The 27,876-nt window shown below is 36.5% G+C and overlaps 1 protein-coding gene across 1 annotated transcript in view; it reads right to left on the bottom strand.

Moving 5' to 3' along the window:
* Pkhd1l1 (PKHD1 like 1) overlaps positions 1–22,727 on the bottom strand; it is a 145,718-nt gene extending 122,991 nt beyond the window's left edge. Inside the window, exons 1-11 of the mRNA XM_076912207.1 lie at positions 22,617–22,727; positions 21,658–21,899; positions 19,966–20,084; positions 19,731–19,820; positions 12,210–12,354; positions 11,176–11,284; positions 9,100–9,157; positions 7,761–7,854; positions 3,736–3,789; positions 3,160–3,233; positions 2,158–2,200 (exon numbers count right to left, since the gene is read on the bottom strand). Of these exons, the coding sequence (XP_076768322.1) occupies positions 2,158–2,200; positions 3,160–3,233; positions 3,736–3,789; positions 7,761–7,854; positions 9,100–9,157; positions 11,176–11,284; positions 12,210–12,354; positions 19,731–19,820; positions 19,966–20,084; positions 21,658–21,899; positions 22,617–22,727 (1,139 nt within the window). The remainder of the gene's footprint in view (positions 1–2,157; positions 2,201–3,159; positions 3,234–3,735; positions 3,790–7,760; positions 7,855–9,099; positions 9,158–11,175; positions 11,285–12,209; positions 12,355–19,730; positions 19,821–19,965; positions 20,085–21,657; positions 21,900–22,616) is intronic.
* Between the last annotated feature and the right edge of the window lie 5,149 nt (positions 22,728–27,876).

Here is a 27,876-nt window from a genome sequence, read left to right as displayed (position 1 = left end):
GTTCCCAATGGAGAAGTTAGTCACTAACTTTAAAAACAATGAAAATGGCATTATAAATCAGAACCATAGAAATCATAGTTTAATGGGATATTCCTGTCACTATTACATAAGTTTGCAAACTTTAAATTTGTTTTGAAACCTAGTCTTATTATGTAGCCCAAATGGGTCTCAAAATTATGGCAATTCTGCTGTCTCTACTTCTTGAGTGTTGAAATTACAGGCATGAGTTTTCCTGATCAGACATTTCTGGATTTTTAAATGGAGTCTGAGTCTGTGACTATGGCAGATTGATTTATGTACATTGCACAATCAAACTCTGCCTTGATCACTCCAACCATTTACTTTAGGATAATTGCTTTTCTGAGAGATTTATGATGGATTTGGTAATTAATACTTTTCATATAGATGCAGAAGCAAGAATTAATTTTATTTCATCTTAGAAAGAATGAGACTGAGAGCCTAAAAGAACCCTATGTGATTTTGGAAATTATTTAAAATTTAGCAACTGCTCGTCTTAACATATTTTATAACATTTTGGTAAAATTCTGCTGCCTAATTTACAAATTATTTCTACAAAGGTCTGTTTTGTCCAAAATAGCTATTAAGTCACAGTGAATTCTAAAACAATCACCTTGAATAGCTTCCAAAGATGTATTATAACATATTTGTATATAGATCTTCTATCCAATTTGGTTTTGAATTATACTAAATTTCATGTTTTGCTTTTAACTACATGACCTATAATAATAGATCTAATATACTTGATGTATAGTACCATATCCAGCTTGGGCATCATTCTGTCATAAAATTTTGCTTTTATATGTTTATAAGTAGAAATCTCTAAATACAATGGTTTTTGAACCGTGACCTAAGTATAATCACAGTTCCATGCAAGAAGGGACAAAATCTGGATCCCTTCTTCAGCCTGTGACACTGACTGGAATGACAGCCTCTACTTTTATTGCACTGCAGCCATTCAGTTCACACTTTCAATCACTGAGCCTTTCTTCAATCTGAAAAAGAAACTAATAGGCCTGTCTATTATTGATTCACTGCGGCTTTATTACTAACAGATACTAAATAATAAACTCATTTAAATATCTGTTAACTAGCTCGTTTTCTTGATGAAATACATTATGGTACTTGGGGTAAAACAATTTATTTATGTTTACTGCACCATGATCCTGCTCACAAGAGTCATTAGCACATGCACTTTTACTGATGGTCAGGAAATGCTGTCACGACACACATCTTCAACTGTTGCGAGAGTGCAGGAGTCCTGCTTGGTGAAAGCATTAGATCAGAGTGTTAGATGATAATAAGATGTGGTACTGAACCCTCCATCAGTTATTGCAGAGTGCAGGAATGATGTGCGATGTGCCCAGGGCATGGGTTTAAACAGCTTGCATTGGCTGGTGCTATTCATGAGATATTTCTGATGAACTATTTAATATTCATTTCATTTTTTTAGTGAGAAACAAGGTGGATGATAGCTGACCTTGCAAGTTCTTTGTAAGATGAAACTAGATAACAGTTAAAGTGTCGTTTTATTATTTTTTATTAATACAAGCTTGCAACACAACGAAATGTGCACATTCTTATTTTTGTATGAAAGTCTTTGTACTGAGATATGGGTCTAGGATATTTGGAAATAAAATCTGCTTTTACTAAAGGACATAACTCCTTATGTTATTTGTAGTGGTATTAACATACAGACTTGAAAACGATATCATCCTGAGTCTGGATATATTAAAGGAAAGTATTTATCAGGTAACATTAATCATGAGGTTTTATTTATTCTTACGTTAATTCAAAACAAATTTTATTTTTGTTCTCAAAAGAATTTCAATTAAAACAGAAGAATAACTAGACATAAAATAACGGTTTTTCATAGCACAGCTAAAATGTCCCTTTTCACCATTTTATAAGCTCAATTCCCATAACAGAAAGGTTTTTATTCTTGTTTGTTCATTTTGTGTGTTTATTTTTGTGAGACACAAGTTATAGGTGTACAGGAGTTATGGACTCTTTAAATATAAATTTTGGTGAGGAAAATGATTAATCCTTTAATCTCTTCATTAATAGAACAAAGTAAATATATGCTTTATTTATCCATTTGCATAAATTATGAAAATCATTATTTACAAAATGGCCTACCTTCCATAATCACTATCTAAGATGAAGCTGACATTGTGATGACCTGGAATGAATTAAAATACACAATTAAATTCTCAGTCAGAAGAGAACAACAATTCTTCATTAAAGGGTAATTAATATTTACAGAAATGTATAAAAAGAATAGTTACCTATAAAGCCTTAAAAAATGAAAATTGAACTATTTTAAAGTATTACAGCATAAAATATATAAGTGGGTATTTTGAGGTTTTAAGTGAAATATCTGACAAAATACTATTGCAAATAATGAATGATAAAAGATGCACATGTGTACTACCCTGAAGTCTTTCCATTTATTCAAAAGCTATTAAATTGATTTGGAGCTTTGGCAAGAAACCATGAAAGCACAGTGCATGTCTGTCTCCTAACCCCCAGCAATATCTAGGAGAGCGTATAGCCAGTCAAGAACAATGACCGAGAACGAACCTTTTCGATAAGACTATTAAAGAAAAAACAACAACAACAACAAAAAAGGAGGTCTGAGAGTAAAGACCAGGAGCAGGAGAAGGAGTTCCTGACCAGAAATCTTACCTGAAAAGTTCAGGCTTAGAATGTTTGCCCAGAGACAGAATTCATTCAGGAATTAAAAACTGCAATGGGAGCTCTAGGCAGTATGGAGATGGTAATGGAGTGAATTTGAAAAAAATACATTGTATATATGTTTGAAATGTCACAATGAATGCAAAGCTAATATGTGTTAATAAAACCTTAAGGAATTAAAAGATCTACCTATTTGGAGTATACAGAGTGAGAATAAAAAGGTGCTAACTCAAGAATAAATACAACAGCAGAATTAGTCATAAATCCTCTAATGGAGGAAAGCAGTAAGAAGGAGGAGGAGGAAGGTGGGAAGCCCTACATTATATTCAGACCTTAAGAAAAATAAAGTTACAGATTTGAGGGGTAATAATCTAAGTAATGTCCAGAAGAAATAACACAGTGAGGAACCAGGCTTGGCAAGAGAAGAGGATGGCCAGCACTTACCAATGTAAGTCCCAGTGGTCTTACATGTCACAGACCCTGTATCTCCATTGGGATGATCGAGTTTTAGACCATACCTAGCAAAGTAAATATGCTGGCATCAAAGTTTATATTGACTACTTAGATACTGTTATGCCCTACAAAAAATCTCGTTACTTTACAGCAGGTGTCTAGATAGCAGCTAGTTCTGCAACTAAAGTTTCAGCAAAATGACTCATTTTTAAGACTTTATTGAAAATACTTCAATCACATACATTGAAGAGAAATAGCTTGTGATTAATTGTGATATCTTTGATAATGTTACCTTTAAGGAGTTTAAAATGCTGTCAAGTGAAACAATGATTTCATGGAGTTATTTCTCAATACATTTCAGTATATAAGAACCTAAATAGTGTAACACTACATTAAAGACATAGACCTGTATAAGGAAGAAGCCAGTTACACAAATAAACACTAGTTTGCTACATACTAGATATTTATTATAATACATATAGCTGTACATTATTGATAATTATTCCTATTTAAAAATATTATATTTATATCAATTTTTATTTTTAAAAAATCATTGTAATTACTTACAAATCATCAGAATGTGGTATGAGGAGTTCACAGGGCATTCCTCCAACATAAATTCTGTATAAATATTATAAGAGAAGATTACATTGTATTTCATAAATTATTTAAAATTCTAATCTTTTTTTTACCAAACTAAATGGCTATCTTATTTTTTTCTTCAGTCACTTGTTGTCCTGCATTCACTCCTTAAACATCAATTCATCACCACTATGTGTCAAGTCCTACTCTTGGCACTGGGACACATTTGTGAAACTGGATCTTATCTATACTTGGGGGGGGTCTTATTATTTTCTGCAAAAGATTACTCAATATGAATATCATAACATATTTTGGTATAAACTAAGATAAAACAAAATAGAAACTTCTCACTAAAAGTTTAAGCAAACCAAATAAAAAATATCTTTGTAAGTTTGATATTCAGGAATTAAATATTGAAGCTCCTGATAGTACTACCAAATGCTACTGGAAGTTCACAGTTGAAAACTACTTTATAATAACATAATTTATCACTTTCAGCATCAGAACACATCACCTGGCTTCTGTGAACTGAATTACAGGGTCACGCAAATTTTAACAATAAAAAATTTATTATTTCTACTAGAAGAAAGTAGTAAAATTTTAAATGTACTTTAATACATAGTTCATTTTTCATTTTCTTAAATCAAAATATAATTACCTCATTTTCCTCCCTCAATACACTTTTATGTTCCTCCCTGCTCTCTTTCAAATTCATGGCCACTTTGTTACTGTTATTTATATGTATAGGTACATAAATATATTTCACTTAACCATTATATTAGGTTTCTAAATAAAATAGAAAGGAAACCAAGTCATTATTCCCATTATAGAGCTCTATCAAGTCAAATTTTCCTTTTAACCTCCTGTCTTATCCCAACTAAAAAATAAATTTAACAGTTAACATAATCTCTTTTTAGATAAAGCTAATCATTTAATAATTATTACCCTTCAATTTTCTTCAACTTTTAAATGAATAAACTGAGTCAGAGAAATAATATCGCTTGTCCACACCTAGCCAGTGAGGGAGGGGTACAGGAAGATTCCAAACCCAAGTACTCTGTGTTCTTACCCACATGTGCTACTACCCCTGGTAACAAAGTATGTGTGTAAAAACATTACCCCATTTGACCTTAAACATTTATATATTTTAGCATTTTCGTTGTTGAAATTTTGAGATCAAAACCTGGAAACAGGTACCAGTTGTTCAACTCATTTGAGTGTCCTTTATAATTTGTACCTAGAAAAGTCTAAGAATTTTGTCTGACCAGACACAGTCTGATGAATTGATAGACTCCTGGCTTTGTTCGTACTGCTCAGGCCCTTCACAGCTCAAGTACAGTAAAGTGTCTTGGGGGCCCCTGTGTCATAAACAACAGGGACAGATGAAATCACTGAGTGTTCAGAACTCTCATCGTCTCAGTAGGTTAAAGGTTCTGACACTTACCTGTACTATCTCAAGAGTTCCAGACTACAAGAGTTAGGTTAGGCTGACCTCTGAGGACCCTCACGAATGATTTTTTTTGTTTGTTTGTTTGTTTCAAAAAATAGGTTTCATTGATTTCCTGGTAAGGCACAAATATAAATTCCAATGGCAAGGAGAGAAATCTCTCTTTTTTTCAGTTTAGTTTATTATTTATGTGTATGTGTTTATGCTGTGCAATTTGAAACTTCACACATGATAGTACTTGCATGCTTGCATTTGGAGGTCAGAGTATAACTTTTAAGAGTTGTTTCTCCCCTTCCAACATAGGCTCTGATGATCAAACTCAGACAAACAGGCTTGTTTGCAAACACTTTGACATGCTGAGCCATTTTGCTGGCCCAGAATCTCATTTTGAAGTTTATAGTTTCCATCCCTGGCCTCATTATAGGAGAAGATAGGCAAGATAATTCTACATAACAGTTGTAATATAAGCCATTCATAAGAATCAATTATCCATCAGCAGACATTCTTTACTACACTAAACCACGTACATAAATTGTTTCTCTTGTAATGATTTTCCTATGTACACATATTCATGATAAATGGCTATAAAATATTATATATTACCATGATTTAATTGTGAGTTCTGGTTCATATATCTGATAAATCATTTTTATTTCATTTAGTAAAAAATTTCATTGCTTCTTTAGAAAATCATATATATAAAAGTGTGATCTATAATCTTTTTAGTATTTAATAAATCTTTTAACTGCTATCTAAATTGTAAATTGAGTTTATCCATTCAGCTGTATAATACAAATATTCAGCAGGCATGAAGCACTGTGAATACCAGAGTATGAAGTTCACACTTCCTCAGGTAGGTGATAGATATCTCTCTGTCTTTTGCAAAAGGGCTGAGATAGCCTGACACATGCTACAGAACATGCTCCAGTGACAGCAGAGGTCTCCAGCCCAAAATGTAACAGTTGTTTTGGGACTAGCAGGTCCCAAGATTCATCATCTGGCCTACAGCTCATTAATGTAATATCCAAGACTGAAAGCCCTGGATGCTCATGAGTTGACTGGCCTTACTTTCAATAGTCTCCCCAATATCAAAGTGCATTGGATATTAGCCCAGAAGCTCACAATGCCCATGATTCAACCCACAGACCATATGGAACTTAGGAGGAAGGAGGTGTGGATGCTTCAGTCCTGCATTGAGGGGGAAATAGGATGATCCCGGGAGGTGGAGGGATGTGGGGGAGGACCAGGTGGGAGAGAGGAGAGGGAGGAAACAAGGGGAGGCAGTATCAGGTACTGGAGGGGAGAGCAGTGAGGAACAGAGGGTCAGGAAATCAAATAAAACTATGTAGAGGAACTGGCAATAGCCATTGGAGGGTCCCAGACGCGAGGGAAAAGAGAGGCTCCCAGGACCCAACCGGGATGACTTTAACCGGAATGCACAGATAAAGGGACATAAAACCTGTAGAAACCATCTCCTTAGGCACGGACCCCACTCGAGGGATGGGGCCACCTACCCATCTCAAAGTTTTTAACCCAGAAATGTTCCTGTCCAAAGGAAGAACAGGGGGAAAAATGGAGCAGAAACGAAAGGAAGGGCCATCCAGGGACTGCTCCACCTGGGAATCCATCCTGTATGCAGACACCAAATCCCATACTGGTGCTGTTGCCAACAGGCTCTTGCTGACAGGAATCTGGCGTGACTGTTCCTTGGAAGGTTTGGCCAGCTACTGACCAATGCAGATGTGGATGCTTAGAGCCAACTATCAGACTGAGCTCAGGGAACCCGGTGGAGGAACAGGCAGAAGGACTGGAGAAGCGGAGAGGGGACTGCAACCTCATAGGAAGAACAATGTTGGCTGGCCAGACCACCCAGTGCTTTCAGGGACTAGACCACCCACCAAGGAGTGTACAGAAAGGGATCCATGGCTCCAGATACATATGTAGCAGAGGATGGCCTTGGCTGACATCCGTGGAATGGGAAGCCCTTGGTCCTGTAGAGGTTTGATGTCCCAACTTAAGGGGATGCTAAAGTGGTGGGGAGGGAGAGTGTGGGTGGGTGTGAGAGCACCCTCATAGAGTCAAAGGGGAGAAAGGAGAGGGCAGATGTGGGAAGAGGGGTTTGTGGAGGGGTAACCAGGAAGTAGGATATCATTTGAAATATAAATGAATGGAATTATGAAGAAGGAGGAGGAAGAGGAGGAGGAGAGGAAGAAAAGAAACACGTAGATATGTGTAGAAGCTTTGAGTTCTATTCTTGACCTTGACTAAGCAAAGCTTCGTAAGGCTTTGGTATGTCTACATGTGTATAATGCCTGGTAAGTAATAAAATTCTCCATTATATTGTTTCATGCCTGCACACCAGTTATTATTGACTTAGCCTTCAAAGACAAAAGTGCTACCCAACCAGAAAAGAATCAACTATATCTGGTTTTCTTCCTATGACTCTGATCAGTCTGATCCAATTGTAGTGGGCTTTCATACCATTAGGACTTTATTACTTTTAGGATATCATATTTGATCTATGAGTTATAAAAATATTATAATAATTCCCTGAGAAAATTACCTTAGAATCCTAACATTTCTTCCGTTTGAGCTCAGTGCTGTATTACTTCCATAGACATCAGTGAAGAGCCTGCCTTGAATAGTTATTAATGTACCTAGGAGCAAAACAAAACAAATATTAAGACTGGTTCTGGTTGGGAGTATCTATCTGTACATTTCATTCAAAACACTATACATTCTCTCAATAAACCAGAATATATATGCCTATATCTAATGTTTAACCCCATTTTTCAGCATTGGTTTAAATATCTAAAATATAATGAAGCATAAATGACCATCACTAAATAGTCATACAATAAGGAGTTATCCAATGAATATCAGGATAATTTCTTAATAAATATTGCTTGAGTTAATGGTTAACTTACTTGAGAAAACCCCTACTTTACTCCAAATGGAAAAAAAAAAACCTTAAAGACAATATAAAAACTCCTGAAAACTAGATAAAAATGTTATGTCATATTTATACAATCAGGATGCTATGGCCCAGTTTAAACAAGAAGAAAAAAAAGATATTAAAATCTATAGATTGGATAAAGAAAATTGAAAAATCCTCTTCAGAATAACTATTAATTAAAGTTTAAATTCAAAATATATTTTCCACATATATGACAAATATAAACATTAATATCATTGAAACAAAGGATTCATAGTAGGTAAAACATGACTACCTTTAAATTAGGCCAAGAAGCTGGCATGGTGCTTCTGGGCTTCCAACACTAGCGAGGCAGAAACAGGAAGACTGCATAATTTCAGGTCTCACCTGTTCTACAAAGTTAGTTTTAGCACAACCAAGGGTACATAGCAAGATATTGCCTCAAAATATTTTAAAAAGCCAAATAAATAAACAATATTTAAAGGAAAACAATGAAAAATAAACCTTAGATAAATTTGATGACATACATCAAAAACCGAGGAAGATTTAAAACCAGTTAATTTTTATCTTTAAAAAGAAAAACAACAACCTGTCAGTGTTTATCAGATAACTCCTGCATCTACCTCTTGAGTTCAGGAGTTACGAGTATATACCTGACACAAAATTCTGGACAACAATTAAAATTTCCTTTAGTTCAAGCTGAAGAAAAGGACATTCTCACATAGTTCTCTAAGATTAGAAATTGATAAGACCATGTTATCATAATGAACACTAGATACTAGAGAAATCTCTGGTAAGAAAAAATACATTATTAGTGAATAAGATTCACTCTTTGAAATTAATTTTTAACCGAGTCATTATTTTTGTAATCAGAAAAATAATATTTACAGATTAAATATACTTTTATATGCTAAAAATAAATGAATTGGTACAAAATTGAAAGCATTTCAACTGCTGTAGAACAGACCTGGAGTCCCAGATAAAGGTGTGATGCTCCTTATTGTGGGGGTTCTAAAACGTTTTGTCTGTAAAATATTAATAATCATGTCAATTGGCATTTCTTCCCCTATTTTGACTCTAATTTCATGACAAAGTCTTGTTATTGTAATATAAACATTTCTCATAATCTGACTGTCAAAATAGTTTTTCATATAAGAAATAAAGTTCATCAATTTCACGGATTTTTTTTTTCAAGGCGGCTTCTTTATTCTCTAAACCTGTCTTGCATTTCAAGATATTGCCCCTTTGTAAGCAGTGTAAGCTAAATCACATAAATCACAACATGATCCCTCCAGTAAAGATTTTCAGGATTAGATAAAATATATATTTTAAGACCTGCTTTTGATTAACCTTCTGATGAAAAATAAGTAACAAAGTGCTTTTCAAAACATAAGATTAAAAAAATAGAAAAATCTCAGCAAGGCTTAGTCACCATAAAACGGACAATCCTCTGCAGCAATTAGAAGTAAGTCTTACTAACTCCAGGGAAGGCCACCAGTGTCACAGAAACTCCAGTGCCTAAGACATCAGTCCCCCAAAGTGCCCTCATTCTAATGTGAGTACATAAGGATATTCACAGGCGCCTACAGATGGACTGAAGATTGCCAAGGAGCTGCCTTTGAAATGGCATTGGGAGCAAAGTGAGAGTAGTGTAATGAAGGGACAAGTAGACTGTTGACAGTTTTGAAACAATGAAAGATGACCAGAAGCCAAGGAGTGTGGACAGCATCCAGCAGCAAGAGAAGTGAAGGAAACATGTTCTCCCCTCAGAGTCTCCCGAAAGAAAGGCACTCCTCATAGGCATCTTGACAACTTAGACCCACATCAGACTTCCTATCTACAGAGCTGTTGGATAGGAGATTATACAGCAAGTCACTGTTGGGATGATTTGTTACTGTATCAATTTAGAAACAAATACTTATTTTTCAGACATGCTTATCAACATACATGAAGAAAGGGATAGTCAGTGGTCTAAATTGATATGTAAGCTCAACAACTCATTAGCTATGTAATTTCATGGAAGTAATAAAATTCTGTGCATCAATTTTAGTGATGATAATGTGAGCATCCAATTAAAAGATTGTTATGAGTTAAAAGTTAATAATCACAAAATATTTAGAATACTATCAGACATACAGTAAATAATACATTGATTATTAGGAATAATTATTCAAATAAAATAGGAGATAGCAATAAAAAAGACAAATACTACTATCTGAGAAACAAAATTAATATTGATTAGGTAAAGAACACAGCTAATGGACAAAATCAGTCATCTGAAGTAGCACTGGGGCATGCTGATATTCAGTAAAAAAACAACTGAAAACCTAAGTGCATATTTAAAGAGTATATAAGACAACAAATGAAGAAATATATTTCATAATACCATCATTTACAAAAACCCAAATTTGAGATTATCTTAAAAATCATATACAAGGAAGAATAGTTAAGATTATTATTTAAAAGTTCTTTCCTTGAAAGAAAGAAAAGAGAACATCCATCTGAGAACATAATTTCGAAGGATAAAAAGAAGTGACCAACAGCTAAATTAGTAGATGATGTGAGAATTTCATTTATTTATAAAATTAATATCTATACACAAAATAAAGAAATCTAAAAAAAAACCACACACACACACACAAACAAAAACCAAGCAAACAAAAAAGGGCTGGAGGTTAAGAGCACAGACTGTTCTTCCAGAGGTGCTGAGTCCAGTTCCCAGCAACCACATGGTGGCTCACAACCATCTGTAATGGGATCCAATGCCTTCTTCTTGTGTGTCTGAAGACAGCAATGGTGTAGTCACATTTATAAAATAAAGAAATAAATCTTAAAAACAAAAAAACTAGTGTAAAGGAGGGGAAAGCAAAACAGAAGTAAAAGAGGTTATGTTACTATAAAAGAGTTAAAGTGGAGAATTCTTGCTAACATATATTTGAAACTGGAAATGAATAAAACTAAATCTATAAAACTAAAAGCTGAAAGTCCAGTTTTGTGAGAAAGACATAAATTCATTTATCGGCAATGAAAAGTTCCCACATACACTGAAACTGCATGCCCAGCTGCTGGTGACCCCTTTGCAAGTGTTATTTTCTGTAACTGGCACCCCATCCACACTGACTCTAACAGAGTAGGTGTCTTCTGGCATTGCTCTGGAAAATAATTGAAAAATACATGAGATACACAGTAACTTATATTCAGTATATAGCAACAGTGAGAACCACTGATCCAGTCTACATTATTATTGAAATAAAGTCTCAAATCCTGATTAGTCTACTGTAACTCCATATTTTATATGTAAACTTTTATATTGTAAAAAGAACTTCATTATAAATACCCTATATGTTGCAAATTATAATATTATATAAAATGCTTATTGTGGGTATGCATATTAGTTTTTATTAAATGCAAAATAAATGATTCCTCAACAAGCAATAATAATCATGCAGAGTGTGCCCACTATGGTACTCTCAGTTACGCTGTACTATGATTTTTAAAAACTGTTAATCAAGTCCCCCCTTAGGTAGAGATTCTATAGTCCCCAACAGGCAGCAATTCTAATGCAGATAAAGTCCTTGGGAGCATGTATTTAAGTTAGTATTAAAAGCTGCATTTTAAAATGGTTTAATGCTCCCCCAAATAAAAATCAATTTGAACTGATAGCAAAGAACTTGAAATGTCACCATACAAAATGATCACATTTAATTGAAGGTTGGAATAAGGTTAATCAAACTGAACAGAAAAGCATGATTTGAATATTTTGAGGCACATCGTTATCAATTAATAGTAACCATTTATCTTTTAGAAGAATCCGATCATGATAAAAATAATAATGTTGATAACAGTAGAATGGAGGCAGAGTATATTTTTTTGGTGTCCTCATGTGTAAAGAGCATTATAATCGACCATAACAAAGGTATAAACTAATACCAACATCATGAAATCCAATATAATAACTGGTAACCAGAGCTATTATCTGTGATAGGCACTGTGATCAAACTGTTAAAATACCAATATACATATAACTAACTTCTGACATGATGAAACTAAGGTTATTAAAAGTACATTTAAACAGACCTAGTATAGCATGTAATTTGAGTTGAATGACTTGAATCTTTTTCCACATCACAAATAATTGACTGGAAAGAAGAGACTAATTGCACATGGTTTCCCAATTCAATATTGTCAGCTCCATAGTTGAACTGACTTGCTTGAGAAAAACCTGCAAAAGTAATAAAACTATTATTAATGACATTCTATTTCTTGAATCCAGCACAGAACCATTCATAATGTAATAATGAATAGTATTGAAGAAAGCTACACTTATTTCATATTCATTCTTATGTTCAAACTAATTGAGAAAAATAAATATTGGCCTTGAATTAACTTATTCATGAGATTTCTTGTTAAAATACACATAAGGTGGAGGGGGATGGGGAAGGGGAGAGATCACACTTTCTTTCATGTATATATAGTCCACAATCCTGTATATTGAAGCTTCCTGGGGGCATACTATATAGGCTTCAATATTTTACTTAATTTCATCAGTGAAGCCCTTTTATACAACAAACACACGTGGGAACATTGAGAATGAAGACAAACATACAGACTGAGTCAGGGTACACAGAAACCTATTTGCTGAAGTTAACATTAGAAACAAAAACAAAACCAAGAATATGTAAAGGTAACTTTAAGAAAAAAAAAAGACCAAGTAGGTATTATTTCTTATACTACATAGAACTGCTATGTCCTACATTTTCTTTTATTTTCTTTGTCTTTTGTTTTTAAATGAAGGGTCTCATACATCTCAGGGTGACCTTGAACTCCTGATTCTTGTGTTCAAGTTAAATGAGTGGTGGAACTTACAAGTGTGAACCACCATGCCTGGCTTTATGCACATTTTAAACAGAGTTCACATATAAGTATTGAAAAAGACAGCCAGCTAAAAGCTACTGAACATCCACTACAAGAGAGTTAGAAAGGTAAGCTACAGGCCCATGGCTGTCTGCTAGTCTTGAGTCTGTAATTAATATTGATCATGTCTCTTCCGTGACATCCTTTATAGCTGTCTCTCATTACGCAGTGCTGAAGCTAACAGGATAACAGCAACCTTCATCTCTCAGGGGTCAGAGTCATCACTTTTTTCTTTTTAATAAGTCATATGGCTGCAGCTACCTTTTTAAGTCATCCTTAGACACGGAAGCCAACAGTGGAGCCCCCAAATACCATGAATTCCAGATACACTCCTCCCCATGATCACCAAGCAAAATGTCACTACTTCTTCATGACAAGCAGAATGAATAATCCCTAATCATGTGTGAAAAAATACTTGATGAAAGCAAGCTAATAAATAGTACTGGTAATTTCTACTTAGTTCAGTTTAAAACCCATGTTGTAATTTGTGGAAGATAATGCATAAGATAGTTCATTATGTCAAATAGTGTTAAGATCTGAAATGAACCCAAGAAATGAAACCAATGAATAAGATTAATTTAGATAATAGTTGATTAATTAAAATACATCTTTAAAGGTTCTTCAAATAATGTTAAAGTAACAAAAATAAACTTACTATTATTCTAGTATAAATGTAAATCATATACATTTATGGAATTACCTAAAGTGAAATTGTCTTACAAATTTAATTTCTTAAAATGTTGTCCAGATTGTTTAAAATATAAAATCATTAATTTTTGGCTTTTAAAAATATATACATTTAAGAATACTTTTTTTCAAAATATCAAAGCACTTAATTTTAAAATAACTGGTATGGTAAAGTTTTGTCTTATGCTGTTTTTGAAACTACCAAAATTTTAACATTTTCTGCTGTGTCATTTATGCAGATTTATAAGTTGCTTAAATTTTATAACATAATTATTTTCAGACTATATCCCCAGAACAGTAACTTAATATCAATGAAAATGAAAAAAAAAAAAACCATGTTGAACCCTTAAAAGTCAATAAACTTTAATTCCTGTGTATAACACTAGTTATAATAATATAAATGACACTGTGACACAAATATTCTGTTTATTACACTAATTAATACTAGGAAAAAGTAAATATATCCAGAAAAGTATGGAGTGACTCACTGTTAAATTACTGCACATTTTCATTGTTTTAGAAATGTCCACGAGATTACATGTATGCAATACTGCCTAGTGTAACATAGCAAAACTTTGTCATGATGGGTTCACCCCAAAGCCCCTGGCCTCCAGCTCAGGTAGAGTTGTCTGTGATGGTGCCTTTTCATAGAAAGGGTCCAGGCTTCTAACTGTGAGCTCCTGGGCTGGAGTTCCACAGCCAGCACTTCCTACCAGGTTGACATTGAGTTTAATCTATAAACTCTCTTATTCTTTTCAACAGAAAACTCCCCACCATCTCTGCTGGTGGACTGCTCGAAATGCTAAATAGTGTGTATAGTTCTTACCTTGGCACCAGCTCCAGAGAGCTCATCCTGGAGTTTGTTCATTTCCTGTCAGTCATAAAAGCACTATTGCTTAGGTGCAGGGTTAACATCCCTTTAAAAAATAATACAGGATCTACCAAACGCTCTTACTTGTTTTCAAACTTAACTTCTACCAACCCCTATCTTTCAATTCCTCTCCTCTCCTTTCTTGCATGCATAATGAAAGGAAGAAGAAACTCATCAAAGGAAGGAGAAAGACGTTATTCCTCAATACTGAAACCTTAATTATACCACTCATTCAGCAGATTAACATAACCACAACTAGAGATCTTGTATGCAAAAGATACTACCATTTGATTTGAAGTTTTAAAACTATAAAGACAATTACTAAAATGTAGATTGTGGAAAAATCCATGAAAAGTACAAGTGGAGCACTTGCAAAACCCAATTGTTTGCTTCTGCCAACTTCTGCTTATCTTTGGAGTTCACAATGGGTTTGTACTGTGCAGGAGGGCTGCTGGAAACTAAAGAATGAAAAGTTTTACTTGTGATATGCTCAGGATGTAACACATGTGTTTATTTTTATATTAGGTACGTGTCGTGTCAATGATAGGTTAGCGCAAATCTGCATTTTGGCATTCTGAAGACAAGGACAATATCCAATCATAATGTTAATGAATGGTGATACTGGGTTTCCCTTAGACGTAGCTATAATATCAAACATGCATATGTGAACATGTCCAAGACAAACCATATGGATAATATGAAGAAAATCAGCAAGATTTTAAACATTTTAATTATACATTTTGCCTTACTACCATGAATAATGGGGTTGGAGAGATGGTTTGGTGGCTAAGAACACTAGCTGCTCTTCTGAAGGACCTGGTTTAGTTCCCAGCATCCATGTCATAGCTCACAACCACCTGTTACTCCAACTCCATGAGATCTGACACCCTCTCTGGCTTCCATGGGTACTAGGCACGCATGTGATACACAGACATGTAAGCAGGCAAGGCAAAAATAAACAGAAAAATAAATAAATAAAAATAAATGCTGAAAAAATATAGACTAGGTCTTCAGTTAACTTAATCACAAGGAATAAAAAGGAGTACAAACAGATTATTTGGTAAAATTAAGTCTAAGTCTACTTTAAATAAGTCATTGGGTAAAAAGCTGATACTTCTGGAAGTTTTCCAAAGCACACAATTACAGGAAGGGTTGGGTGTGCCCTGGAAACAGAAAGGATGAGGCTTAGGATGGAAATTCCTTACATATTGATGTGGTTTTTTTTTTTTTTTTTTCTTTTGAAGAAAAGCTGGAGACAAGAATTGCCAGGCACACAGAGCTGGCTCTACTGATAGCAGCAATCCAGAGGTAACACCCACACTGCTATCATGGAAAACAAACGGCACTGTTGATTAAGCTGGCTGTTGTCATGCGCAGTCTCGGCTGTTTTGGTTTCTCAGGTTTACAAAGCTGGCATGAAAGGGAGATGTCCTTAAATGTGGTAAAACCACCACGGGGAGGAAAGATACATAGGAATGGTAGGAAGAATAAAACCAATATGATTTTCCTTATATTTTTTCTATGGTTTTCCTTGGATAGCTTCACTCATTCATGATTGATACTATAGCTACTTCTAAGGTCAAACCAATACCATCATTCACTAGTATTATTATGGGATATTGCACTTGTCTTCATACTGCCCAAGTACAGACCTGTGTTAACCTATCAGTGATGCAGTATGTATCTAACATAAATATGTATGTCACATCCTGAAGCATATCACAAGCAAAGCCTTAGTATCCAGCAGCCGTTCTGCATGTTAGAAATTCAATGGGAACTCCAAAGAACAACAAAAACAAAAACAAAGCTCAATAGATAGAGCATGAACTATGTAACAGGTACCTTTGATTATGTTACTCTGTTCCAAAGTCATGAGTACTACCAATTGAGAAAAAAATACCCATTTCACTGATGAGAAAGCCAATGGTTGCAGAATTAACTAGCTCCAATATAAAGTCGGATTAAAAGCCAATTGAACCAAAACCCACATCTTTTCCAAAATATAGCGTATAATATGACTGGATACTTCAACACGGTTTGTGTATCAGCTCTTATCACAGAGAAACAGAAAAGATAACCAAAGCCTTCCCTCTTTTAAAAACAGAGACACAATAACTAACCTAGAAAGAGAATCAAACAGTATAAAATATAACTTGAAAGCAACAAAATCAATGCAGTTGTGGATACAAGACTACCCAACCAATCACCCCTATTATCAATGCAGTCTCCATAGAAGGGCAGATAATTCTATGATATCATTGTTTAGAAGACATTGGCTTGACACCATAATTGTAATAGCATATATTTATGACCACTCAAAAATAATCCAGTTGTATTTTGTTGCATTTTTTTCCTTCAGTGCTTGGGGTAGAACACAGGATCTCAGGTATGCTTGCCAAGTAAACCACCACTGAGCTACAGAAACCTCCAACCCTTAGCATAGCCTTTTGAACAAAATAACCCATAAAAAAAACATTGCCTTTTAAGAGCCAAGTGTCATTTAGATACTGTGAAGGGTCAGTAATCAATTTTCTTGTGGGCAGAATCTCAGAGAACTCAACTTCTGAATCAATACTTTCTCAAATATCTTGTTTTTGCATAATAAGTTTTATAAAATAAAATATCAGTTCATGAGCTTTGGTTGGTGTGCAGGTTCACTATCATTGCTTCATACAAATGCCATGTATATCACAGACACCCAAAGCACTATATTAAATTTATGTTTTTGTTTAAAACTACAGTACTGAGGTATGATTAACCTACCAAAAGCTACACATACTTAATGTGCGATATACAATTTAATCAGCATAGAGACTTAAAATATACCCACTCCTACAAACATATTCATCATCTTCAAGTGTTTCTCCCTAGGTTATTTCACTCATTTTTATAAAAATCATAATAAAAACACTTCACATAAATCTTCTCCCTTAGCACAATTTCAACATGCAAGTCATGTCATCACCAGTAAGACATTAAGTTGCACAACATACTAGGCCATGCTCTGGGCCATACTCATGTCTCGTAACTAAAGCTTTGTTCAATTCGGACAATACTTATCCTTGCACCTGCTCCCAGCTCCTGACATCCACCATGCTGAACGTTGCTTTTGTAAAGTAGTAAAAACAACATTTATTCTTGGCTTGAAAAGAAAGACACACACCAACACAGTATGAGTTGGCTACAGAGTGTGATTAAAGCAGAAAGGGAAAGACATAAAGGGTTGGGTGCAGGTGTCTCCAATTCAAATCGGATCTAACTCCTCCTCTACACACTCTGGCAGAAGTAATCAGGAAGTGGGGACCAGAAGAAAAAGGCAAAATTTTACTTTAACACTTTCATCCAGAGCAGTCTGAGCCAAATTGCCTCAAGGGTCACAAAAGGGCAAAGATTACAGCTAAGGAATGGTGCCCTCTAAATCTTCTAAGCAGCCATGACTGGCTCTCTGTAGCTAAATGGTGGTGGCGGTTCCTGTGCCAGCAGCGCATATTTGAAGGCAGTAGGAAATGTTTGGATGACTTGATTCTTTTTTTTTTTTTAACCTGAACTTTCTTTCCTCTTCCGGAACTTAAATTGCTGATGAAAACCTCATAGCTTCCAAGTACATCCATCATCTTACTGGCATTTTACAATATAAAGTAGATAAGATTAAGATGGCTTAAAATGTTTTTAAAAATACATAATTTCCCACTCTTAACTACACACCAACAAGGGTGCTATGTGTATTGCTCACCACTCAGGAACATAATCTGTTTTAAGCATGACATGGGGGTATTGAATTTTATAGAAACGTTACAAGTAATCAAACACATTTTAGTATAAATGACAGAAGAGCTATTGCCCTATGACAACTTCGGACTCCAAAGGCTTATTTGAAAGACCAAATAGTTTTTGTTAATGTTTCTTTTTTTTAAGTGATTTTTTTTCATGTTCTTCAAAAATTCTTCCTGTCTGAGTTCTGTTACCATTTGTATTACAAAGGTCTGGTGGCTAACAGCACCACACACTTTAAATCTATCTACCTTCTATACTTTCATTCCGAGACCGGGAAGAGAAAGCATCATACATAACTCATGCCTTGATGCAGCATGTGATAGCACTTAAGTGTGAGCAGGAGGGAGCCTACATTTTGCTTTCTGTTATCCTACATCTTTCATTAACATCTATTTGTCTACCAACATCTGGCCTCTCCATCCCCTAGCATGTTACATTCTAACTATGAACAGGTAAAATCACCAGGCCTGTGGGGAATAAGGGAAAGAACTGAAGAGTTGGGTTAAAGAAATTCCTTTCTTTTATATTTTTGGTTGTAGCCTAGTCTTTAACGGCTGAGCCACCTCTCCAGTCCTTTCTCAGAGCAACCCCATAGGAAGAACAATAATATCAACCAACCAGACTTCCCAGAGCTCCCAGGGACTAAACCACCAACCAAGAAGTACACATGGAGGGACTCATGGCTCCAGATGCATATGTAGCAGAGGATGGCTTTGTTGGGGCATCAATGGGAGGAGAGGCCCTTGGTTCTATGAAGGTTCAATGGCCCAGTGTAGGGAAATTTGAAGGTAGGGAGGTGAAAGTGGGTGGAAGGGTTGGGGAACACTCTCATAGAAACAGGGGAGAGGGGCTGGAAAAGGAAGTTTTGGGGGGTGGTGAACTGGGAAAGGGGATAACATTTGAAATGTAAATAAATATCCAATAAAAGATTAAAACATAGCTAAGGGGAAAAAAAAACAAAGAAATTCTTTTCACGTTAGTCACTAAGTTCAGATCTCTCAGTATCAAATGAACCATTATAATTAGAGTCGGTGATCAAGTTGGTATGAATGTGGGGTTGTTTGGCTTTTAAAATCAATATTAATTAATTTTAATTAAATTTATTAATTGAATTTATTAATTAAATTTAATTAAAATAAAGAAATATTAATTACTATCAAGGAGGAAGAATTCAGCCACTCTGGCTAAGTAAAAAGACTATTGCAGTGATACGTGTTTTGTGTTGGCAGTTATCTCAACCAAAAAACTCTAAGAGGAGAAGAGTGCCCACCTAGCATGTGTGAAGCCCTAAGTTATGTGGAATAATAATGTGGGACCTGATGCTTGCACGTGGACACACCCAAGGCACATACCTTCTCCCTTGATGGTCAGCCTTGTTGCTCCGTTTATGCTGCCATATTTAGGTATAACTTCTGTCACTTTGGGAATTGTCCCAGAGCTACCTGAAAAACACATAAGGATGATAGGGCGACACAATCAAGGTCTTCATTCCAAGCATCACATTTCACAGTCATGTTGTAAGATGTGAATGAACCGTGACTAATGCCCAAATGGGGATTTAAGTACTTCAAATAACTTAACACTCACTGGCTTTGCATGAAGACCTTTCTCGGGTGTACAAAGAATAAGAATAACAGCCATCTTCAACATTCCTATCCACCATATTATACCACACTGGTAAACCCTTAGCCTCCTGTGCTGTTCCCCTAGATACAGATCCATAACTCAGCAGCTTATACAGCACAGGCAATACCTGTACGGAGAAATAGATGATTATTTAGCACTAGCATCTAAGTGCACAACAGTTGCACAAAAGGCAAATGCTGCATTTTAAGAAGCAAGTATTTCCTGTCACTTTAGGAGTGGTCGATAGTTCCTGACAGCTTTCCAGTGTCCTAATGATGTGGAGTGAATAGTGAAAAGACCACGTAACCACGCTTCAAACAGAGTTAGCTTCCTGAGGACAAAGAAGGGCACATTCATACTAGCCACCCTAAAGTCTAGCTTAGTCCAACGTGACAGAAAGAGCACAGGCTCCTGGGTGGCCTGTAAAGAAACACTTCACTCATATCTCTGGGACCACTCTGGTTCTAGAATGGGATTTCTCTGTTGCATCTTGAAGGGCAAATATGGACTATTTAGCCTGGACCTACCATCCAGAAATTGAAGAGAGGTTCTAATAGAAGAAGTTGCTGGATCAGCGGGACAAAGCCAGTGGCTTCTTTGGAGAACTGTACATAATTCTTTAAAGTGGCTAGGAAATATGATGCACAGTAGCTAGAGGTCTTTTATGTTCTGCCTAGAGTGTATAGAGGCAATTTAACTAGAAGCAAAAACAATTTATTAGAGTAAGTATAAAACACTAAGGCACAAAGAACAGCCCCAAAGATTATTGTTTGAAATGGATCTTTGAGAAAAGATGAAGGAACTTATGATTCAGTCGTTCATTGCTGTCTGAGAAGGTGTAGCATGGTCTTCACTTAAGGCAGCCAAAGCTCATCCGAGGAACGGAGGCTGAGACACCTGGACCCAACGCCTGTGAGCTTCAGGTCAGCATAGATCTTGAGTTTGCCATGTGTTACAGTATGTTCCTACTTGCAGTCCCCACCCCAGAAAGCCAAGAGAGGATCTATCTGCAGAGAGCTGGATCGGATCTCCAGACATTGCCGCCTCTCCTATCTCAAGTTCATCCTCTCCTTATCTCAGCACACAACTCCAATTTCTTATCACTTACTCCCCAGCCCTCTCCTGGGGTTTGCTGTGAAGACACTGGGCAGCTTACCCTGGAAGTGACTGACACCCGCCACAACACAATCACCCATACCTGACCTCCTGGGACCAGCTTTCCCTTCTGTAGAGAAAGAGACTCAGGGAGGGCAAAGAGAGGGAGAATTCAGTTGGCACCTACTGCCCCTCACCCCTCAACCAGCTGATTTTGCGGGCTTTTTGTTTTGTTTTGTTTTCCAATTATGTCACTCTGGAGGGAGGTGAGGAACTCCCTCAGTTCAACCCCAACACTGATCAACTTTTATAAGAGAGGTTTTTTTTTTTTTTTGAGCTAGTCCTACCCGTACTGGTGTCTTTCTCTGGCTTCTAACCTCTCTTTCAGTCTCTCTCAGTACTGTCTCTGCATGTGTCAGAAGGCCTTTGTCAGTCTTTCCAGGGCCCCAGGTTCCCAGGAGGGCCTCTGTCCAGGGCAGATGGCAGGTGGTCTTGCCTCCCTGTGACCCGTAGATCAGGGTCTCTGGATTGGCCCCTTCTCTTCCCCCACTGTGTTACCTGTGTGGGAATCTGCTGAACACCAAAGCAGCCCAAAGAGAAACCAGGTCCCCAAGAGCCACAGGTGTCCCATCGCAGAGCTGGCGCTGCAGAGTCTGCACCAGCCGCTTGATTGCAGAAGCTGCCTGTGCTGAAGCTTGCTTGGCTATGGGAGCCGCTCCTGCGAGAGGGACTCGCCCTAGAAGCCAGGGCGAACCTGGCTGCCAGAGACCGGCCCCGCCCCCAGCTTGTCTGCTGTGCCTCTGGGATTTCACAGACACAGGCATACACAGGCGTACAGTACACGCAAACACACACACACACACACACACACACACAGAGTCTCTCTCTCTCTCTCTCTCTCTCTCTCTCTCTCTCTCTCTCTCTCTCTCTCTCTCTCTCTCTCTCTCCCCCCGACCTTTATTTTCCTTTTAAATTAGAGTTATATATTTTTATTTGTCTACAGTGCTCATTAGTCGTCTTAAGCAGATTAATTATAAGACCACCTAATACACGAACTCCATTCACTTTCTTTTGCACAGGATCCTGCTATCCCTTCAGTTGACAATGATAAAAATAAAGCTTTATCTGATGGCTGGAAGTCTCCCAAACACGGTGTCTGTGGCAGAGCAGACATAACGGACAGCAACTGATACCTTCCTTGCTAGCATTAGCCCAGCTGTCCCAATAGACTGAGGCACAGTGACATTAAGCAGTTGGCTCAGGGATATACACCTAATGGGATGAGAGCTTAGCAGTGTGGCTTAGCAGTATTCTTAACTCTTTTCAGAGCCTTAAGCGGTCGATGTCTGGAGAGAGAGCTTGTTGGAGGAACAGGATATTGCTGTAGTCTCTATAAAGGTGCCAGGTAGCAGAAGAATAACAAATTTCAGTTCCCATTTCTGGACTTTGTGGTTCTCGTGCCTCCCGAATGCTCCCCAAAGTGATTCCAGAGTATTCGATGTCCCTTATATTCTAACCTCTTGATCCTCGGGATGCTTAGGAGAGCGAATAAAAACCAAGTACTCAAAGACATGGTGGAAGAGTTTGGCTAGGTGTCCTTCTGGAGGCTGGTTGGGGGCGATGCTCATGTTTTAGAATTGGATGCTGAAGCATTTAGGGCTCCAGCATCATGACGCAACTAACATCACACGTTTGACCAAAGAAAATGAAGTGGGAATGATGATTAAATAAAATCTAAAATTTTTAAAAAGTTCAGAATGTATGTATCCATATATTCATGTGCTTTTCAGCTTTCTGTAATATTAAAGAATTTCTGAGAACATTTAGAATTCTTTGTTCATCCTCTTACCTTTCTCCCTTATAGGAAGAAATATTTTTCCTCCATGACATGCCACTCTCCTCTTGTGCAGTCTCAACACTCTTCCTTCCTCATCATCATTTCACCGACATCCTTTGTACCTCATTCCAACTAGCCCCCTCTCCCCTTGCCCACCTTTCCTAGAAATAAACACAGTATTCATTATGTAAATAACAAAAACAATGTGTGTGAGTGCACATACACATGAACCTCTCTCTCTCTCTGTGTGTGTGTGTGTGTGTGTGTGAGAGAGAGAGAGAGAGTGAGAGAGAGAGAGAGAGAGAGAGAATGTATATAATGTGTATGTGTTTGAGTTGAGATGGGGTCTTACTATACAGTCCAGGCTAGTCTCAAACTCTAGATCCGCCTATCTCAGCCTGTGCCACCACACCCAGTTAGACCTTTATCTTTCTGTAAAATCACGGCAAAATCCCAAACTTGTTATACAGATTCATACTTTAATAAACTCCCTATTCAGGGCGCTGCTCAAACTATTCATCTGCTTCAAGAACCAATCCATGTTCCAAGGTCTGTCCCAATTGCTTGAAGGGTGGGGGAAGGGTGCCTGTGCCAAATTGAGAACTTGGCAATCAGAGGGCAACTTGCAGTGGTCAGTTCTGTCTTTCTACCTGGTGAGAGAGACCCAGGGATCAAACTCAGAGCATTAGACTTGGTGACCAGTGCCTTTACTCTCTGAGCCATCTTTCTGATCCTCTTGTACCCTATTTTAAGTTTCTACTTAACCAAGAGTAATTACCTGGTCCATTACAGCTGTTCTTTCCACTGAGGCTCAACTCCATTAACACTAGCCTATTTAACCAGATTAAATTTGTTTGTACAATTATGTATGTATATGCATATACATGTATGTTTGTATGGATATTGCTACATGTGCACATGGTACATATGAATATGTTATACTCAGCACTACTGATTCATTTTATATTTAATATATTTTATATAATAGTTGGTATCCCAAATAAAAGCAGGAAAATATTCCTACAATCTTTTCTTTTTAGCTAAATTGACAAATTGGTTACTCAACAAATAGATCATTTAGATCATTTGCCTAACTGGCTTTAAGAAAGTTAATTTTTAAAAGTAAATTAGCCGGTTTTCTTACAATGCTTGCTTTCTTTAAGAGCCAAGCACTATACTTGGCATATATGAATTTTTAATAAGCTTCTGTTGAATTAATGAGCATCTGTAACCAATTTTCCCTTTTTAAAGGGTACTTATTTATATGATAAATAAACACCCTGAGATAAGATCACACTAGTGAGAGTTTTAATCCTGAATTACTAAAATAACTTGATGGGGTAATGTGGCAATAAATAATTATAATTTGATGAAAATTTATGTCTTTTGAGGTCAAAAAAGATTGGCTATGTGATCTATGACTGAAATTACATTCTTCAAATACTTAAAATTTCAGTATTAAAATGAAATGATCAAGCCTTTGTAATATAGAGCCATCATGAGACAGGAGCTTAGTAGGGAAACATGACAGTAGAACCTGACCATGACTCAGGTATTTCTTTTTAAATATATATTTCAATGATTTTACATTATGTAATATATATTACATGATCATCTCAGTAGACCCAGAAAGGGCCTTCAATAAAATCCAACACTCCTTCATGATAAAAGCCCTGGAGAGATTAGGTTTCCAAGAACATATCTCAACAAAATAAATGCTACATATAACAGGGCTATATCCAACATCATTCTTAGTGGAAGAAATTCAAAAAATTTCCACTTAAATAAGAAATAAGACAAGTATCTTGACTTTCTCTTCTCCTTTTTAATATAGTACTTGAACTCTTAGCTAGAACATTAAGACAAGAACAAGAAATTAAAAGGAAACAGGATGGGAGAAGTCAAAGTATCCTTGTCTGCAGATGACATGATTCTGTTTCCATGGTGCAGAGGAGAGACTGAGTACTTGGTGGTGGAAGTAGATAAGGTGATGAAGTTGAATAAATAAATACAGAAATAATGGATGAGAAAGGAGTTTGGATAAAAGGAAAAGAAATAAACTACAGATAACTCAAAGTTTTCAGCTGGAGCAACTACATCATGGAGTATCATTTGCTGAAAATGAAGAGTTCAGAGAAATAAAAATAGCATGGTACTGGAACAAAAACAGCCGTATAGATCAATGTCAGAGAGTAGAAATCCTGAACATAAACCCTTGTAATTATAACTACTTAATCTTTGACAAAGAGACAAAAATGCACACCTTAGAAAAGATAACCTTCTTCAACAAATGGTACTGGAAAAACTGGTTATCTATATACATAAAAAGGAAAATAGAGCCCTTTCTCACATTGTTCACCAAAATAAATGCAAACTGACCCAAAGACCCCAACATCAAAGTTGAAACTTTGAGAGAACCAGCAGAAGAAATAGAGGATACACTATCAGATGTAAGTTATGTAATTTTCTAGGGAGATACGGCTTCAATGGTCTCATAATTTATAATGTGAACTGTGCAAATTACAGTTCCAACCAGCCAGGCAAGATGTGCCTGCTGGTTCAATAGTAGCAAATCTCTTACGAGAAAACCAACTCCTCTTGAATTAGACTTAAGGACTGCTCCATGGAAGGGAATATAAATCTGATACTTTAAATCTAATCAAAAGCTCATGTCAATTTGGTTAGAGACCCTACAGGGAAATTCACTTCCATTGTTTAGCTAAATTGACATGGCACAGAGAAAAATTATGTTTATGCTTATATACAAAGACAAACGCTAATCTCAGCCTTACTTGGAGATGTTTCTCTTTGCTGTGAGTGGTATTAAGTGCAGACTTCTGGCTACTCAAAAAGCTTAGAATAATGAAGTGGAAATTTTTGGTTTCTTTGGAGACTTAGTTGTGTCATGTGATGTTATTCTGGAAACTGTCTTATGAGAGGATGTTTTTGCTGAAGCAGACACATGGGAGGATGTTTTGCTAAGAACAGACATGTGGTGTTTTTCTAGAGGCAGCCTGGAAAAAAGACATGTGATGCTTTGCTAGAGCTGATGCTTGAGAGAATACATGATGTTTGGAAAGGATATAAATGTAGCCCAACGGACAGTGGATGATATTGGATGGTATTGGATGGATGAACATTCTTTGCTGGTCATCATTTAACTTTACCGACACTGGTCTTCAATGATGATGCTGAGTGGTATTGGTACACCTTACCATTCTTTGTTTGTTGTGACTTCATAGAAAAAAAATGCACCAAAAAATTTCTGGTAAAAAAACAAACAAACAAAAAAAAAAAACAACAAAACCAACCAACCAAACAAACAAACAAAAAGAACCGGGTGGTGGTGGCGCATTTTTTTAATCCCAGCACTTGGGAGGCAGAGGCAGGCGGATTTCTGAGTTCGAGGCCAGCCTGGTCTACAGAGTGAGTACCAGGACAGCCAGGACACAGAAAAACCCTGTCTTGAAAAAACAAACAAACAAACAAACAAAAAAAAAAAAAACAAAAAAAAAATTTCTGGTGGTGTTCTGGTTGCTTTTTTGTGGCCTCCACAGACTAGGGCTGATTGGCAGAGCTTTAGTTTCTTCTGGATCAACCTGTCATTGCTGATTCATGTATGGTGTTTGCGAGTCCTGCCATTGCTAGTTCATGAATGGTGTTTGTTAGTGGATAGAGCTACAACTGCTGATTCATGTGAACTGAACTAATATCTTGACAATGCATATTGGATTTGGTCCAAAGAAATATTTTTAAACAGATACATATTCTCCTTTGCTCTATTAATCTTTCCTTTCTACTATATATGGTGGGCAATGGGATGGAAAAGACATTAAAGTATTTAAGAACCCTTATTAAAAATTGGTTTTGAAAAATCTAAGCCTACAGAATAAATATCATCTGAATGCTTAGCCCTATATAGGGCATTTATATCACCACCACACAAGGTTCAGGGAACATTGAGAAGCAAGAACAGAAAGAATTTTGTCAAAGATCAGCTTTGACATTATAGGGTAAACTGAGGTAGAGTGTAGAGTTGGCCTCAGCATACTTTTCCCTGAGGGCAAAAAGTTTGACTCATAGGGGACAGAGAAATACTCCCTGATGGGATAAAAAAAAAACTCTTGGGGGCTGAAGTAAAATTCCTTGGAGGTCAGCAAGAACCTTTTTGAGGCGAGCAAAGGCAGGGGGAGTCACATCCTTAGGGTGCACATCTACTCATTAACAATTTTTATTAAATTATATCAGGGAGCTGAGGGTAAAACAATGGGTACAATAAATTAATCATCATTTTGAACACCAGTCCAGCTTCAGCAAGAGTCACATTGGTCAGTGCTATTAAGGCTGCCATGCTTCTACTTCTCTGACCTTAAAAAAAATCCCTGGTATAACTATTAAGGGTGTGCCTTTCTGAGCTTCAAATTGTTCCATAAGATTTTTTTCTTATTTTATTTATTTACATTTCAGATATCCCCTTTCCCCATTTCCCCTCCCTAGAGCCCCCTATCCCATCTCCCCTCCTCCTTTTTGCTTTTATACCATTTTAATTACACGCATGTATTAAGGTCAGTTCTAGGTTGAGGGTCTAGCAATACAATAGATGCAAATAGTCAAGGAACAAACAACACAAATAGTCAAAGAACAAGCAAGTCATTAAACCCAATTACATGAACATTCCCATGATCACTGTTTCTAAGGGCTTATCAGGATGACTAAAATATGAGTCTACTTCCCTGTACTAGCCCAAAGTGATTTTAATGTCTGAAGCCTAGTTCCTTGTTCTAGCCTAAAATTTAGATCCCTGTCTGATATTACTTCTTTGTTCTAGCCTAATATTTAGATTCCTGCCTGAAATTATTTCTTTGTTCTAGCCTAATGTTTAATTCCTGCCTGAAGCTTACTTCCTTGTCCTTGGCCCATGTCAGATTCTTGCCAAGCAG

Source organism: Arvicanthis niloticus, chromosome 13, assembly GCF_011762505.2.
Source record: "Arvicanthis niloticus isolate mArvNil1 chromosome 13, mArvNil1.pat.X, whole genome shotgun sequence".
In the NCBI taxonomy this organism is placed as follows: domain Eukaryota; kingdom Metazoa; phylum Chordata; class Mammalia; order Rodentia; family Muridae; genus Arvicanthis; species Arvicanthis niloticus.
The sequence above is the reverse complement of the archived record's forward strand: the minus strand, read 5'-3'. Positions and strand labels throughout refer to the sequence as shown.